Source organism: Eriocheir sinensis, unplaced genomic scaffold (assembly GCF_024679095.1).
Source record: "Eriocheir sinensis breed Jianghai 21 unplaced genomic scaffold, ASM2467909v1 Scaffold954, whole genome shotgun sequence".
Classification (NCBI taxonomy): Eukaryota; Metazoa; Arthropoda; class Malacostraca; order Decapoda; family Varunidae; genus Eriocheir; species Eriocheir sinensis.
Window position 1 is genome coordinate 128,715 of NW_026112335.1, and position 18,013 is coordinate 146,727.

Below are 18,013 nucleotides of genomic sequence, written 5' to 3' on the forward strand. Positions count from 1 at the left end.
ATCAATAATGGCTCTTCTAAATGTTGGGGGTAAGGTTTCTGTTAGGTTCAATCTGCTGATTGTTGTGTACTATAAGGATGATAAAATTGAAAGAAACATTTACGACGTCTTTAAAGTAGTGGGAAAAAAAAATCAATTTGTGAGGATACAACGAAAACACTGGCAAGGAGTTTGAAATGTGGTGTTTGACCAGAAAGTATGGTAATAGTAAGAGTGATTGGGTAAAATGGATAAAAGAAGAAAAAAATATATAGAAGTAATTTTAATAAAAATGTGGTAATGTTAACTGACTAAGCATTCTAGAGGACTTCAGCTCCCCACACACGCAGAGGACTGGCGTCACGATTTTGTGAGGATTGGCGTCAAGAGGCCAATCCCCTCAAAATTCTCACCGTGTGTGGGGTCTTGATTCCAATCGTCGGATGGAATTATCCGGCCTCATGGAATTACGTCTGGTTATAAATCCACGTGAGGCCAGGAGAGGATTGACGTATCTGTGTGTAGGGGACGGCTCGCACCCGTCAAGCTTGAGGCCAAAAGGTAGGCAAAAGGAGTGATATCACATACATGGTTCTATATTATTTGCCGTAACTCAACTTATACACAAGATAGGTCATTTCGTTCAACACCGTTAAACGCAGCGATCATTGCAGAACCCGATTTTGTTTGTGAGAACACATTGAAACAGAAACTAAATAAAAAGTGACGAGTTGAAGTTAAAGAATCACTCCGTAATGTTTATAACACCTTTTACATATAGCTACCATTTGCAGCGGCAAGGAATTGAGTACTAAAATAAATAATTCCATCTTATAGAGAAAAGCCTCCTGAGCACGATGGTGTATACAGATTCTTCATAAAACGCCAAATAAGTGAAGCATGGAACTATTTATGTAAACTTTTCACCTCATCCATTGTGTGCGCGGACAGGGGTGGGTGCAAGGGGGGTTCCTTGGCTCTGTGGGTCGGGTTGCCATGACAACCCTTGCCTCTCCTTGAGATAGATAGATAGATAGATAGAGAGAGAGAGAGAGAGAGAGAGAGATGAATGGGGAAGAAGGGTAGAGGAAGGGAGCATAATGGAGTAGGCTATCGTACGCCAGGCAGCGTTACGCGTCGTCCATCCCTCCCGCGGGGAATGGCGCCAGCGGGAAGGAGAAAAATTATTTTTATTCAATGAGATTACGTACATTTAATCGTTCACTTAGAAGTCTAAGATCTGTCCCAAATGAATAACTTAGAGATGCAGTTTATCAATCGATTACTTTTTATAAGGTTTACTTACTGGGCCATGTTAAACTTTCAATATCTCAAAATGTTTCCTGTCTAGCACACTGCATTATTCCTTATTATATATCTCTTTTGTTATTCAAGATTACGAAGTCAATGTATATCAAGTAAAAGCCAAGAAAATGTAGTCTCTAACGTAGTATAACACATAACTGCATATACTCTGTTTAGGACACACGAGACAGGTAAAGTAAAGCGATGATGACCGACCGACGCACGCAGTGTCATTACCCTTACATGCAGTTTTCTCGTTTGTTTACTTTTGGCGCTTGGCCCCTTGTCGCAGGCAGCGCTTCATATGTAGAAAAGGGTGAGGAAGCCGTTCATGGCCTGAAATCAACGCCCCAGGCAAAATTAACGGTGTTAGGGGGTATGGTCCCCTTTGCGAAAAACAAGAAAAGTTGAATTTCATCGTTTAGTTTTTAGTCTGGACTTTGAAATGGGCGCCTACCCCATGTAGAAACGTCCGGTAAATCGAATGGTACTCTCAGAATTGCTTTACGAGGAACGTTAATGGAGGTATTGTCATTTTACGATGTATAATGCTAGGCTATTTTTATAAAAAAAAATGGAGCCATTTCCGTATTCCACCTACTCCCATTAGCCCCCCCCCCCCCATTACCATCAACCTCATCCCCCTTTAATTATCACCACGCAAATTACTGACCCGATTTATTCCCTATTCGACACCTGACATGACCTATTTTCGAATTCCACCTATTCCCATTAACCCCCCCTAATACTTTTCACCCCCGTCCCCTTTAATTATCACCAAGCAGTTTACTGACCCCATTTACTCTCTATTCGACACCGAAAATGACCTAATTGCGAATTCCACCTACTCCCAATAGCCCCCCCCCTTACCATAACCCCCCGCCCCCTCTGATTATCACCACGCAATTTACTGACCCCATTTACCCAGTATTCGACACCTCACATGACCTATTTTCGAGTTTCACCTAGTCCCATAAGCCCCTCCCCAATTACCGTTAACCCCCGCTCTCTTTAATTATCACCACGTTATTTACTGACCCCATTTACCCCTTATTCGATACCGAACATGACCTAATTACGAATTCCACCTACTCTCAATAGACCCCCCCCCTTTGATTATCAAGACGAAATTTACTGACCCCATTTACCCAGTATTCGACACCTCACATGACCTATTTTCGAGTTTCACCTACTCCCATTAGCCCCCCCCCCACATTACCGTTAACCCCCGCCCCTTTTAATTATCAGCAGGCAATTTACTGACCCCATTTACCCCTTATTCGCCACCGAACATGACCTAATTACGAATTCCACCTACTCCCATTACCACCCCCCATTATTATTGAGCTTCGCCCCCTGTAATTATCACCACGCAATTTACTGACCCCATAAACCCCTTACTCGACACCCCATATGACCTATTTCCGAATTCTAAAATCTAGACCTTCTTCCTTTTCTTGAGGCCTTATAACGGAGCTATGCACAGTAACCACTGCATTGCGGAGCAAGGTCTTCTTCCTCTTCTTCTTTTGACCCATCAAACAACACCCAGTCTTATGAATTGCTGTTTTCTTACTCTAACCTAACTCGTGAAATCGAGTTAGGTTAGGCTAATGGAACAGAAATTCATATGTATGGGTGTTGTGTCTACGTGTATGGAAAATGTGATATTTCTCGCTTTGTTTTTAATCTGAACTTTTTAGTCTGGACTTTGGAAAGGGTACCTAATCGATGCAGAAAACTCTGACGAATCGAATGGTACACTCAGAATTGCTCTAAGATAAAAACTAACGGATATATTTGCATATAACTATCAGGAATGTTCGGGGATTTTTTTGATTTACAGAAAAAAACCGCTTTTATTCCTTTTTCTATTTCCCAGACACATTTCATCTTATGTAGAAAAGGATGAGGAAGCCGTTCATGGCCTGAAATCAACGCCCCAGGCAAAATTAACGGTGTTTGGGGGTATGGGCCCCTTTGCGAAAAACAAGAAAAGATGAGTTTTATCACTTAGTTTTTAGTATTAACTTTGAAATGGCACCTACCCCATGCAGAAACGTCCGCCGAATCGAGCGGTACTTTCAGAATTGCTTTACGATGGACGCTAATGGAGTTATTGTCAATTTACGATGTATTTTATTAGGCTATTTTTATATTAAAAACTAAAACGAAGTCATTTCCGTATTCCACCTACTCCCATTAGCCCCCCCTCCCCATTACCATCAACCTCATCCCCCTTTAATTATCACCACGTAAATTACTGACCCGATTTATGCCCTATTCGACACCTAACAGGACCTATTTTCGAATTCCACCTATTCCCATTAGCATCCTCCATTACTTTTCACCCCCGCCCCCTTTAATTACCACCACGCAATTTACTGACCCTATTTACTCACTATTCGACACCGAACATGACCTCATTACGAACTCCATCTACTCCCAATACTCCATTTTTCTATATCCCAGAGGCATTTCATCTTATGTAGAAAAGGATGAGGAAGCCGTTCGTGGCCTGAAATCAACGCCCCAGGCAAAATTAACAATGTCTGGGGGTATGGTCCCTTTTGCGAATAAGAAAAGATGAATTTAATCGCTTAGTTTTTAGTATGAACTTTGAAATGGGCACCTACCCCATGCAGAAACGTTTGCCGAATCGAGCGGTACTTTCAGAATTGCTTTACGATGAACGCTAATAGAGTAATTGTCATTTTACGATGTATTTTATAAGGCTATTTTTATTTAAAAAAATAAAATGAAGTCATTTCCGTATTCCACCTACTCCCATTTAACCCCACCCATTACCATAGACCTCATCCCTCTTTAATTATCATCACGTAAACTACTGACCCCATTTACCCCTTATTCGCCACCGAACATGACCTAAATACGAATTCCAATTACTCCCATTAGCCCCCCCCACATTATCATGAGCCTCCGCGCCCTCTAATTATCACCACGCAATTTACTGACCCCATTAACCCCCTACTCGACACCCCATATGACCTATTTCCGAATTAAAAAAATCTAGACCTTCTTCTTCTTCTTGAGGCCTTATAACGGAGCTATGCACAGTAACCACTGCAAGGTCTTTTTCCTCTTCTTCTTTTGACCCATCCCACAACACCCAATCTTATGAATTGCTGTTTTCTTACTCTAACCTAACTCGTGAAATCGAGTTAGGTTAGTCTAATGGAACAGCAATTCATATGTATGGGTGTTATATCGACGTGTATGGAAAATGTGATATGTCTCGCTTAGTTTTTACTCTGAACTTTGCAAAGGGTACCTATTAGATGCAGAAAACTCCGACGAATCGAATGTTAAACTCAGAATTGCTCTAAGATAAAAAGTAACGGGTATATTTGCATATAACTATCAGGAATGTTCGGGGATTTTTTTGATTTACAGAAAAAAACCACTTTTATTCCTTTTTTTATTTCCCAGAGGCATTTCATCTTATGTAGAAAAGGATGAGGAAGCCGTTCATGGCCTAATATCAACGCCCCAGGCAAAATTAACGGTGTTTCGGGGTATGGCCCCCTTTGCGAAAAACAAGAAAAGATGAATTTTATCGCTTAGTTTTTAGTATGAACTTTGAAATGGGCACCTACCCCATGCAGAAACGTCCGCCGAATCGAATGGTACTTTGGGAATTGCTTTACGATGAACGCTAATGGAGTTAATGTCATTTTACGATGTATTTTATTAGGCTATTTTATATAAAAAAAATAAAATGAAGTCATTTCCGTATTCCACCTACTCCCATTAGCCCTCCTCCATTACCATCAACCTCATCCCCCTTTAATTATCACCACGCAAACTACTGACCCGATTAATTCCCTATTCGATACCTGAGATGACCTATTCTCGAATTCCACCTATTCCCATTAGGCCCCCCCACTACTTTTCACCCCCGCCCCCTTAATTATCACCGCGCAATTTACTAACCCCATTTACTCCCTATTCGACACCGAACATGACCTAATTACGAATTCCACCTACTCCCAATAGCACCCCCTCCTTACCCTAACCTCCCGCCCCCTCTGATTATCACCACGCAATTTATTGACCCCCTTTAACTAGTATTCGACACCTCACTTGACCTATTTTCGAGCTTCACTTACTCCCATTAGTCCTCCCCCAATTACCGTTAAATCCCGCCCCCTTTAATTATCTCCACGCAATTTGCTAACCCCTTTTACCCCTTTTTCGATACCGAACATGCCCTAACTACGAATTCCAATTACTCCCATTTGCCCCCCACACATTATTATGAACCTCCGCCCCCTCTAAATATCACCACGCAATTTACTGACCCCATTAACCCTCTACTCGACACCCCATATGACCTATTTCCCAATTCTAAAAGCTAGACCTTCTTCCTCTTCTTGAGGCCTTATAACGGAGTTATGCACAGTAACCACTGCATTGCTGAGCAAGGTTTTTTTCTTCTTCTTCTTTTGACCCATCACACAACACCCAATCTTATGAATTGCTGTTTTCTTACTCTAACCTAACTCGTGAAATCGAGTTATGTTAGGGTAATGGAACAACAATTCATAAGTATGGGTGTTGTGTCGACGTGTATGGAAAATGTGAAATTTCTCGCTTAGTTTTTACTTTGAACTATGCAAAGGGTACCTAATCGATGCAGAAAACCCCGACGAATCAAATGGTACACTCAGAATTGCTCTAAGATAAAAACTAACGGGTATACTTTCATACTTTCATACTTTCCACGCACCATACACCACTGGAACAGCCTCCCTCTACAGACTGCGGTACAATAGACTCATTCAGAAAACCAATACTCACTCAATGGTCACCACAACACACCAACACTAACAATTACACTTCCTTCATTTTCCTCCCCTGCACACTCGGCTCCCCGGTCCCCCAAACAGCCAACACAAATATGCGTTTCATGCAACTGATAGCTACCCGCCGCATTATCTAGAATCAGTACACAAAGCTAACTGGAAATCATGTGGGTTTGAGTGTGTCTTGGGTGTGATTCTGGAGTAATTCAGTGTGTGTTGGGTGTGATTCAGGAATAATTCAGTGTGTGTTGGGTGTGATTCTGGAGGAATTTAATGTGTTGGGTGTGATTCTGGAGGAATTCAGTGTGTTGGGTGTGATGCTGGAGCAATTCGGTGTGTTGGGTGTGATTCTGGAGTAATTTAGTTTTACTCGTGAAAGCCTGATTGACCTCCTTTTTAACCTTTGGGAATAGGTTATGTGCGGCACCTCAGAGCCAAAACACGAGGTCAACACTCACAGGCCAGCGGCGCCCTCAAACCGGGCATGGCGCCGCAGCTTACAGGTGTGGCACTGCCCTGGCACTGCGAGGGGCAGCACTGTGGGGAGCCTGACCACCTCAAGCCCTGCAGGAGGCCATGGAGGGAGCCTTGGGGCGGGCTGAGGGGCCGAGGCGGGCTGGCGGTCCTGCTCTTGCTCTTGCTGTACAGGTGACCCGTTGGAGAGTCATGCCTTCGTATCGGCACAACCTGTAATAAATAAAACAACACAAGCAGTATCCATTACAAATCTTCCAATTCCCTATTTCTTGCACACCACATCTTTGCCAGAAAACTCTTCATGGCTTCTATAATTCTCTCTCTCTCTCTCTCTCTCTCTCTCTCTCTCTCTCTCTCTCTCTCTCTCTCTCTCTCTCTCTCTCTCTCTCTCTCTCTCTGTGTGTGTGTGTGTGTGTGTGTGTGTGTGTGTGTGTGTGTGTGTGAGACTGACTGACTTTCTTAACGGATGGACTGACTGTCACTGACTGGCTGACTGAATAACTGACTGACTGAATGCACTGATATCCTCAAAAATGCTGTCTTACGAGGGTAGACTTATAACTATTCCTGCGCGTCAGCTCATCTTGGGGGTCAGGGGTCAAGCTGTACTTAGCCAGCTTGTCCCTACATGAAAACTACACACATCAACCTTGACCTCGAATATATTATAAACTTGAGGTCAATGCATGGATATGTAAAGGTCATAATAAATTACTTTTTGAACATAATGACATCTGTTTTCACTTTATAACACCTGTAGTAGTATATAGTAGTAGTAGTAGTACGTAGTAGTAGTAGTTGATTTACAGAAAAAAATCGCTTTTATTCCTTTTTCTATTTCCCAGAGGCATTTCATCTTATGTAGAAAAGGATGAGGAAGCCGTTCATGGCCTGAAAGCAACGCACCGGGCAAAATTAATGGTGTTTCGGGGTATGGTCCCCTATGCGAAAAACAAGAGAAAAATTTTATCGTTTAATTTTTAGTATGAACTTTGAAATGGGCACCTACCCCATGCAGAAACGTCCGCCAAATAGAATGGTACTTTCAAAATTGCTTTACGATGAACGGTAATGGAGCTATTGTCATTTTACGATGTATATTATTAGGCTATTTTTATAAAAATAAAATAAAATGAAGCCATTTCCGTATTCCACCTACTCCCATTAGCCCCCTACATTACCATCAACCTCATTCCCCTTTAATTATCAGAACGCAAATTACTGACCCGATTTATTCCCTATTCGACACCTGCCATGACCTATTTTCGAATTCCACCTATTGCCATTAGCCCCAGTACTACTTTTCATCCCCGCCCCTTTAATTATCACCACGCAATTTACTGACCCCATTTGCTCCCTATTCGACACCGAACATGACCTAATTACGAATTCCACCTACTCCCAATAGCCCCCCCCTTACCCTAACCACCCGCCTCCTCTGACTATCACCACGCAATTTACTGACCCCATTTAACCAGTATTCGACACCGCACATGACCAATTTTCGAGTTTCACCTAGTCCCATAAGCCCCTCCCAAATTACCGTTAACCCCCGCTCTCTTTAATTATCACTACGTTATTTACTGACCCCATTTACCCCTTATTCGATACCGAACATGACCTAATTACGAATTCCACCTACTCCCAATAGACCCCCCCCCCCCCCTCTTTGATTATCACCACACAATTTGCTGACCCCATTTACCTAGTATTCGACACCTCACATGACCTCTTTTCGAATTTCACCTACTCCCATTAGCCCTCCCTAATTACCGTTAACCCCGCCCCTTTTACTTATCACCACAAGATTTACTGACCCCATTTACCCCTTATTCGCCAACAAACATGACCTAATTACGAATTCCACCTACTCCCATTACCCCCTCCCCCATTATTATTGAGCCCCGCCCCCTGTAATTATCACCACGCAATTTACTGACCCCATTAACCCCCTACTCGACACCCCATATGACCTATTTCCGAATTCTAAAATCTAGACCTTCTTCCTCTTCTTGAGGCCTTATAACGGAGCTATGCACAGTAACCACTGCATTGCGGAGCAAGGTCTTCTTCCTCTTCTTCTTTTGACCCATCCCACAACACCCAATCTTATGAATTGCTGTTTTCTTACTCTAACCTAACTCGTGAAATCGAGTTAGGTTAGGCTAATGGAACAGCAATTCATAAGTATTTGTGTTGTGTCGACGTATGTAGAAAATGTGATATTTCTCGCTTAGTTTTTACTCTGAACTTTGCAAAGGGTACCTAATCGATGCAGAAAACTCCGACGAATCGAATGGTACACTCAGAATTGCTCTAAGATAAAAATAACGGATATATTTGCATATAACTATCAGGAATGTTCGGGGATTTTTTTGATTTACAGAAAAAAACCGCTTTTATTCCTTTTTCTATTTCCCAGAGGCATTTCATCTTATGTAGAAAAGGATGAGGAAGCCGTTCATGGCCTGAAATCAACGCCCCAGGCAAAATTAACGGTGTTTGGGGGTATGGTCCCCTCTGCGAAAAACAAGAAAAGATGAATTTTATCGCTTAGTTTTTAGTATGAACTTTGAAATGGGCACCTACCCCATGCAGAAACGTCCGCCGAATCGAATGGTACTTTCAGAATTGCTTTACGATGAACGCTAATGGAGTTATTGTCATTTTACGATGTATTTTATTAGGCTATTTTTATATAAAAAAAAATAAAATGAAGCCATTTCCGTATTCCACCTACTCCCATTAGCCTCCCCCATTACCATCAACCTCATCCCCCTTTAATTATCACCACGCAAATTACTGACCCGATTTATTCCCTATTCGACACCTGACATGACCTATTTTCGAATTCCACCTATTCCAATTTTTCCCCATATTACTTTTCACCCCCGCCCCCTTTAATTATCACCACGCAATTTACTGACCCCATTTATTCTTTATTCGACACTGAACATGTCCTAATTACGAACTCCACCTACTCCCAATACCTCCCCCACCTTACCCTAACCCCCCGCGCTCTCTGATTATCACCATGCAATTTACTGACCCCATTTACCAAGTATTCAACACCTCACATGACCTATTTTCGAGTTTCACCTACTCCCATTAGCTTCTCCCCATTACCATTACCCCGTGCCCCCTCTAATTATCACCACGCAATTTACTGACCCCATTTACCCCATATTCGACACCGAAGATGACCTAATTCCGAATTCCGCCAACTCCCATTAGCCTCCCCATTAGCATTAACCCTCGCCCCCTCTAATTATCATCAGGCAATTTACTGACCCCCATTAACCCCCTACTCGACACCCCATATGACCTATTTCCGTATTCTACATCTAGACCTTCTTCCTCTTCTTGAGGCCTTATAACGGAGCTATGCAACCACTGCATCACGGCGCAAGGTCTTCTTCCTCTTCTTCTTTTGGACTCATCACAACACCCAATCTTATGAATTGCTGTTTTCTTACTCTAACCTAACTCGTGAAATCGAGTTAGGTTAAAGTAAGGGAACAGCAATTCATAAGTATGGGTGTTGTGTCGACATGTATGGAAAATGTGATATTTCTCGCTTAGTTTTTACTCTGAACTTTGCAAAGGGTACCTAATCGATGCAGAAAACTCCGACGAATCGAAGGGTACACTCAGAATTGCTTTAAGATAAAAACTAACGGATATATTTGCATATAACTATCAGGAATGTTCGGGATTTTTTTTTGATTTACAGAAAAAAACGCTTTTATTCCTTTTTCTATTTCCCAGAGGCATTTCATCTTATGTAGAAAAGAATGAGGAAGCCGTTCATGGCCTGAAATTAACGCCCAGGCAAAATTAACGGTGTTTGGGGGTATGGTCCCCTTTGCGAAAAACACGAAAAGATGAATTTTATCGCTTAGTTTTTAGTATGAACTTTGAAATGGGCACCTACCCCATGCAGAAACGTCCGCCGAATCAAATGGTACTTTCAGAATTGCTTTACGATGAACGCTAATGGAGTTATTGTCATTTTACGATGTATTTATTAGGCTATTTTTATATAAAAAAATAAAATGAAGCCATTTCCGTATTCCACCTACTCCCATTAGCCTCCCCATTACCATCAACCTCATCCCCCTTTAATTATCACAACGTAAATTACTGACCCGATGTATTCCCTATTCGACACCTGACATGACCTATTTTCCAATTCCACCTATTCCCATTAGCCTCCCCCATTACTTATCACCTCCGCCCCCTTTAATTATCACCACGCAATTTACTGACCCCATTTACTCCCTATTCGACACCGAACATGACTTAATTACGAATTCCACCTACTCCCAATAGCCCCCAACCTTACCCTAACCTCCCGCCCCATCTGATTATCACCACGCAATTTACTGACCCCATTTAACCAGTATTCGACACCGCACATGACCAATTTTCGAGTTTCACCTAGTCCCATAAGCCCCCCCCCCATTACCTTTAACCCCCGCCCCCTTTAATTATCACGACGCAATTTCATGACCCCATTTACCCCTTATTCGATACCGAACATGACCTAATTAAGAATTCCACCTACTCCCATTAGCCCCCCCCACAGTATCATGAACCCCCATCCCCTCTAAGACTCACCACGCAATATCCTGACCCCAGTACCCCCCTAGTCGACACCCCATATGACCTATTTCCGAATTGTAGCATCTAAATATTCCTTCTCTTCTTGAGGCCTTATAACGGAGCTATGCACGGTAACCACTGCATCGCGGAGCAAGGTCTTTTTCCTCTTCTTTCTTTGACCCATCACACAACAGCCAATCTTATGAATTGCTGTTTTCTTACTCTAACGTATCTCGTGAAATCGAGTTAGATTAAACCAATGGAACAGCATTTCATAAGCTTCTGTGTTGGGTCGACATGTTCGGAAAATGTGATATTTCTCGCATAGTGTTTACTCTGAACTTTGCAAAGGGTACCTAATCGATGTAGAAAACTCCGACGAATCGAATGGTACACTCAGAATTGCTCTAAGATAAAAACTAACGGATATATTTGCATATAACTATCAGGAATGTTCGGGGATTTTTTTGATTTACAGAAAAAAACCGCTTTTATTCCTTTTTCTATTTCCCAGAGGCATTTCATCTTATGTAGAAAAGGATGAGGAAGCCGTTCATGGCCTGAAATCAACGCCCCAGGCAAAATTAACGGTGTTTGGGGGTATGGTCCTCTTTGCGAAAAACAAGAAAAGATGAATTTTATCGCTTAGTTTTAGTATGAACTTTGAAATGGGCACCTACCCCATGCAGAAACGTCCGCCGAATCGAATGGTACTTTCAGAATTGCTTTACGATGAACGCTAATGGAGTTATTGTCATTTTACGATGTATTTATTAGGCTATTTTTATATAAAAAAAAAACAAAGACATTTCCGTATCCCACCTCCTCCCATTAGCCCCCCACATTATGATCAACCTCATCCCCTTTAATTATCACCACGCAAATTACTGACCCGATTTATTCCCTATTCGACACCTGACATGACCTATTCTCAAATTCCACCTATTCCCATTAGGTCAACCCCATTACTTTTCACCACCGCCCACTTTGATTATAACCACGCAATTTATTGACCCCATTTACTCCCTATTCGATACCGAACATGACCTAATTACGAATTCCACCTACTCCCAATAGCCCCCCCCCCTTACCCTAACCCCCCGCCCCCTCTGATTATCACCACGCAATTTACTGACCCCATTTACCCAGTATTCGACACCTCACATGACCTATTTTCGAGTTTCACCTACTCCCATTAGCCCCCCCAATTACCGTTAACCCCCGCCCCCTTTAATTATCACCACGGAATTTACTGACCTTAGTTACCCCTTATTTGATACCGAACATGATCTAACTACGAATTCCACGTACTCCCATTAGCTCACCCCACATTTTCATGAGACCCCGCCCACTCTAATTATCACCACGCAATTTACTGACCCCATTAACCCCCTACTCGACACCCCATATGACCTATTTCCGAATTCTAGCATCTAGATCTTCTTTCTCTTCTTGAGGCCTTATAACGGAGCTATGCACAGTAACCACTGCATCGCGGAGCAAGGTCTTCTTCCTCTTCTTCTTTTGACCCATCCCACAACACCCAATCTTATGAATTGCTGTTTTCTTACTCTAACCTAACTCGTGAAATCGAGTTAGGTTAGGCTAATGGAACAGCAATTCATAAGTATCGGTGTTGTGTCGACGTGTATGGAAAATGTGATATTTCTCGCTTAGTTTTAATCTGAACTTTGCAAAGGGTACCTAATCGATGCAGAAAACTCCGACGAATCGAATGGTACACTCAGAATTGCTCTAAGATAAAAACTAACGGATATATTTGCATATAACTATCAGGAATGTTCGGGGATTTTTTTGATTTACAGAAAAAACCGCTTTTATTCCTTTTTCTATTTCCCAGAGGCATTTCATCTTATTTAGAAAAGGATGAGGAAGTCGTTCATGGCCTGAAATCAACGCCCCAGGAAAAATTAACTGTGTTTGGGGGAATGGCCCCCTTCTCGAAAAACAAGAAAAGATGAATTTTATCGTTTAGTTTTTAGTATGAACTTTGAAATGGGCACCTACCCCATGCAGAAACGTACGCCGAATCGAATGGTACTTTCAGAATTGCTTTACGATGAACGCTAATGGAGTTATTGTCATTTTACGATGTATTTATTAGGCTAATTTTATATAAAAAAAAAACAAAGACATTTCCGTATCCCACCTCCTCCCATTAGCCCCCCACATTATGATCAACCTCATCCCCTTTAATTATCACCACGCAAATTACTGACCCGATTTATTCCCTATTCGACACCTGACATGACCTATTTTCGAATTCCACCTATTCCCATTAGCCCCCAAAATTACTTTTCACCCTTGCCACCATTAATTATCACCACGCAATTTACTGACCCCATTTACTCCCTATTCGACACCGAACATGACCTAATTACGAATTCCACCTACTCCCAATAGCACCCCCTCCTTACCCTAACCTCCCGCCCCCTCTGATTATCACCACGCAATTTACTGACCCCATTTAACCAGTATTCGACACCTCACATGACCTATTTTCGAGTTTCACCTACTCCCATTAGCCCCCCCAATTACCGTTAACCCCCGCCCCCTTTAATTATCACCACGCAATTTACTGACCCCATTTACCCCTTATTCGATACCGAACATGACCTAATTACGAATTCCAATTACTCCCATTAGCCCCCCCCACATTATCATGAACCTCCGCCCCCTCTAATTATCACCACGCAATTTACTGACCCCATTAACCCCCTACTCGACACCCCATATGACCTATTTCCGAATTCTAGCATCTAGACCTTCTTCCTCTTCTTGAGGCCTTATAACGGAGCTATGCACAGTAACCACTGCTTCGCGGAGCAAGGTCTTCTTCCTCTTCTTCTTTTGACCCATCCCACAACACCCAATCTTATGAATTGCTGTTTTCTTACTCTAACCTAACTCGTGAAATCGAGTTAGGTTAGGCTAATGGAACAGCAATTCATAAGTATGGGTGTTGTGTCGACGTGTATGGAAAATGTGATATTTCTCGCTTAGTTTTTACTCTGAACTTTGCAAAGGGTACCTAATCGATGCAGAAAACTCCGACGAATCGAATGGTACACTCAGAATTGCTCTAAGATAAAAACTAACGGATATATTTGCATATAACTATCGGGAATGTTCGGGGATTTTTTTGATTTACAAAAAAAAAAAAAAACGCTTTTATTCCTGATTTGTATTTCCCAGAGGCATTTCATCTTATGTAGAAAAGGATGAGTAATCAGTTCATGGCCTGATATCAACGCCCCAGGCAAAATTAACGGTGTTTGGGGGTATGGTCCCCTGTGCGAAAAACAAGAAAAGATGAATTTTATCGCTTAGTTTTTAGAATGAACTTTGAAATGGGCACCTACCCCATGAAGAAACGTCCGCCGAATCGAACGGTACTTTTAGAATTGCTTTACGATGAACGCTAATAGAGTTATTGTCATTTTACGATGTATTTTATTAGGCTATTTTTATAAAAATAAAATGAAGCCATTTCCGTATTCCAAATACTCTCATTAGCCCCCCCGTTACCATCAACCTCATCCCCCTTTAATTATCACCACGCAAATTACTGACCAGATTTATTCCCTATTCGACACCTGACATGACCTATTCTCGAATTCCACCTATTCCCATTAGCCACCCCATTACTTTTCATCACCGCCCCCTTTAATTATCACCTCGCAATTTACTGACCCCATTTTCTCCCTATTCGACACCGAACATGACCTAATTACGAATTCCACCTACTCCCAATAGCCCCCCCCCGCCTCCTCTGATTATCACCACGCAATTTACTGACCCCATTTACCCAGTATTCGACACCTCACATGACCTATTTTCGAGTTTCACCTACTCCCATTAGCCCCCCCAATTACCGTTAACCCCCGCCCCCTTTAATTATCACCACGCAATTTACTGACCCCATTTACCCCTTATTCGATACCGAACATGACCTAATTACGAATTCCACCTACTCCCATTAGCCCCCTCCACATTATCATGAACCCCCATCCCCTCTAATTATCACCACGCAATTTACTGACCCCATTAACCCCCTACTCGACACCCCATATGACCTATTTCCGAATTCTAGCATCTAGATCTTCTTCCTCCTCTTGAGTCCTTATAACGGAGCTATGCACGGTAACCACTGCATCGCGGAACAAGGTCTTCTTCCTCTTCTTCTTTTGACCCATCAAACAACACCCAATCTTATGAATTGCTGTTTTCTTACTCTAACCTAACTCGTGAAATCGAGTTAGGTTAGGCTAATGGAACAGCAATTCATAAGTATGGGTGTTGTGTCGACGTGTATGGAAAATGTGATATTTCTCGCTTAGTTTTTACTCTGAACTTTGCAAAGGGTACCTAATCGATGCAGAAAACTCCGACGAATCGAAGGGTACACTCAGAATTGTTCTAAGATAAAAACTAACGGATATATTTGCATATAACTATCAGGAATGTTCGGGGATTTTTTTGATTTACAGAAAAAAACCGCTTTTATTCCTTTTTCTATTTCCCAGAGGCATTTCATCTTATGTAGAAAAGGAAGAGGAAGCCGTTCATGGCCTGAAATCAACGCCCCAGGCAAAATTGACATTGTTAGGGGGTATGGTCCCCTTTGCGAAAAACAAGAGAAGATGAATTTTATCGCTTAGTTTTTAGTATGAACTTTGAAATGGGCACCTACCCCATGCAGAAACGTCCGCCGAATCGAATGGTACTTTCAGAATTGCTTTACGATGAACGCTAATGGATTTATATTCATTTTACGATGTATATTATTAGGCTATTTATAAAAAAAAAGCCATTTCCGTATTCCACCTACTCCCATTAGCCCGCCCCATTACCATCAACCTTATCCCCCTTTAATTATCACCACGCAAATTACTGAACCGATTTATTCCCTATTCGACACCTGATAATAGATATAGATAATAGGTTAGGTTAGGTCATCGGCCAAAGAAACCTCTTCACAAGCACACAGACTTATGTACGAGATCACAAACACTCACATTGACCCACGCACGTACCTAGCCTACACAGCGCAAACAGCCAACGTACTGAGTAACACACATCCATAAACACCAAACATATCACACTAACACTGACGCATACAAGCAGTAGTGTGACATTAGAAGAACAAAGGATATCTCCAAATTTAAGAAAGAACTAAAAACATTTCTGTTCTCTGATGGTTTGACATGGAAACATTGACAATTAACATGGCATATAAGTTGTGATCAATATTGAAAATTTAATGAATTAAATATGTGGGTCCTGCAGAGCACTTCGGCGGAAGTGGGACCAGATAAATAAGAAACACAAGTAACAAGTAACAAGTAACTTTCCACGCACCATACACCACTGGAACAGCCTCCCTCTACAGACTGCGGTACAATAGACTCATTCAGAAAAGCAATACACACTCACTTGTCACCACAACACACCAACACTAACAATTACACTTCCTTCACTTCCCTCCCCTGCACACTCGGCTCCCCGGTCCCCCGAACAGCCAACACAAATATGCGTTTCATGCAACTGACAGCTGCCCGCCGCATTATAATATAGATCCAGAATCAGTCCACAAAGCTAACTGGCAATGATGTGTGTTTGAGTGTGTGCTGGGTGTAATTCTAGAGTAATTCAGTGTGTTGGGTGTGATTCTGGAGCAATTCAGTGTGTTGGGTGTGATTGTTGAGTAATTCGGTGTGTTGGGTGTGATTCTGGAGGAATTCAATGTGTTGGGTGTGATTCTGGAGCAATTCAGTGAGTGTTGGGTGTGATTCTGGAGTAATTTGGTGACCTGATTGACCTCCTTTTTAAGCTTTGGGAATAGGTTATGTGCGGCACCCCAGAGCCAAAACAATGACTTGAGGCACTCATTCATTAATGAAGACTAATGAAACGTGTAATAATTCCTGCGATGGTCAAATAGTAGCTTCAAAATAAGGTCAAACACTCACAGTCCAGCGGCGCCCTCAGTCCGGGCATGGCGCCGCAGATTACAGGTGTGGCACTGCCCTGGCACTGCGTGGGGCAGCACTGTGAGGAGCCTGACCACCTCAAGCCCTGCAGGAGGCCATGGAGGGAGCTTTGGGGCGGGCTGAGGGGCCGAGGCGGGCTGGCGGTCTTGCTCTTGCTCTTGCTGTACAGGTGACCCGTTGGAGAGTCATGCCTTCGTATCGGCACAACCTGTAATAAATAAAACAACACAAGCAGTATCCATTACAAATCTTCCAATTCCCTATTTCTTGCACACCACATCTTTGCCAGAAAACTCTTCATGGCTTCTATAATTCTCTCTCTCTCTCTGTGTGTGTGTGTGTGTGTGTGTGTGTGTGTGTGTGTGTGTGTGTGTGAGACTGACTGACTTTCTTAACGGTTGGACTGACTGTCACTGACTGGCTGACTGAATAACTGACTGACTGAATGCACTGATATCCTCAAAAATGCTGTCTTACGAGGGTAGACTTATAACTATTCCTGCGCGTCAGCTCATCTTGGGGGTCAGGGGTCAAGCTGTACTTAGCCAGCTTGTCCCTACATGAAAACTATACACATCAACCTTGACCTCGAATATATTATAAACTTGAGGTCAATGCATGGATATGTAAAGGTCATAATAAATTACTTTTTGAACATAATGACATCTGTTTTCACTTTATAACACCTGTAGTAGTATATAGTAGTAGTAGTAGTACGTAGTAGTAGTAGTTGATTTACAGAAAAAACCGCTTTTATTCCTTTTTCTATTTCCCAGAGGCATTTCATCTTATGTAGAAAAGGATGAG

General features: G+C 42.3%; 1 protein-coding gene across 18 annotated transcripts in view; it reads right to left on the reverse strand.

Annotated features, from left to right (window-relative positions):
- The window catches only part of LOC126995014 (uncharacterized), a 60,224-nt gene extending 42,815 nt beyond the window's left edge, over window positions 1-17,409 (reverse strand). For 6 of the 18 annotated variants that reach the window (XR_007749809.1, XR_007749803.1, XR_007749801.1 and 3 more), the window contains exons 1-2: window positions 17,186-17,324; window positions 6,569-6,797 (exon numbers count right to left, since the gene is read on the reverse strand). Coding sequence is in view for 1 of the 18 variants with exons in the window: in XM_050854323.1 (XP_050710280.1) it covers window positions 17,186-17,213 (28 nt within the window). In the remaining 17 variants the exon portion in view is untranslated. Of the gene's footprint in view, window positions 1-6,568; window positions 6,798-17,185 lie in introns of all 18 variants that reach the window. The other 12 variants (XR_007749814.1, XR_007749807.1, XR_007749805.1 and 9 more) reach the window with 5 other exon arrangements.
- Between the last annotated feature and the right edge of the window lie 604 nt (window positions 17,410-18,013).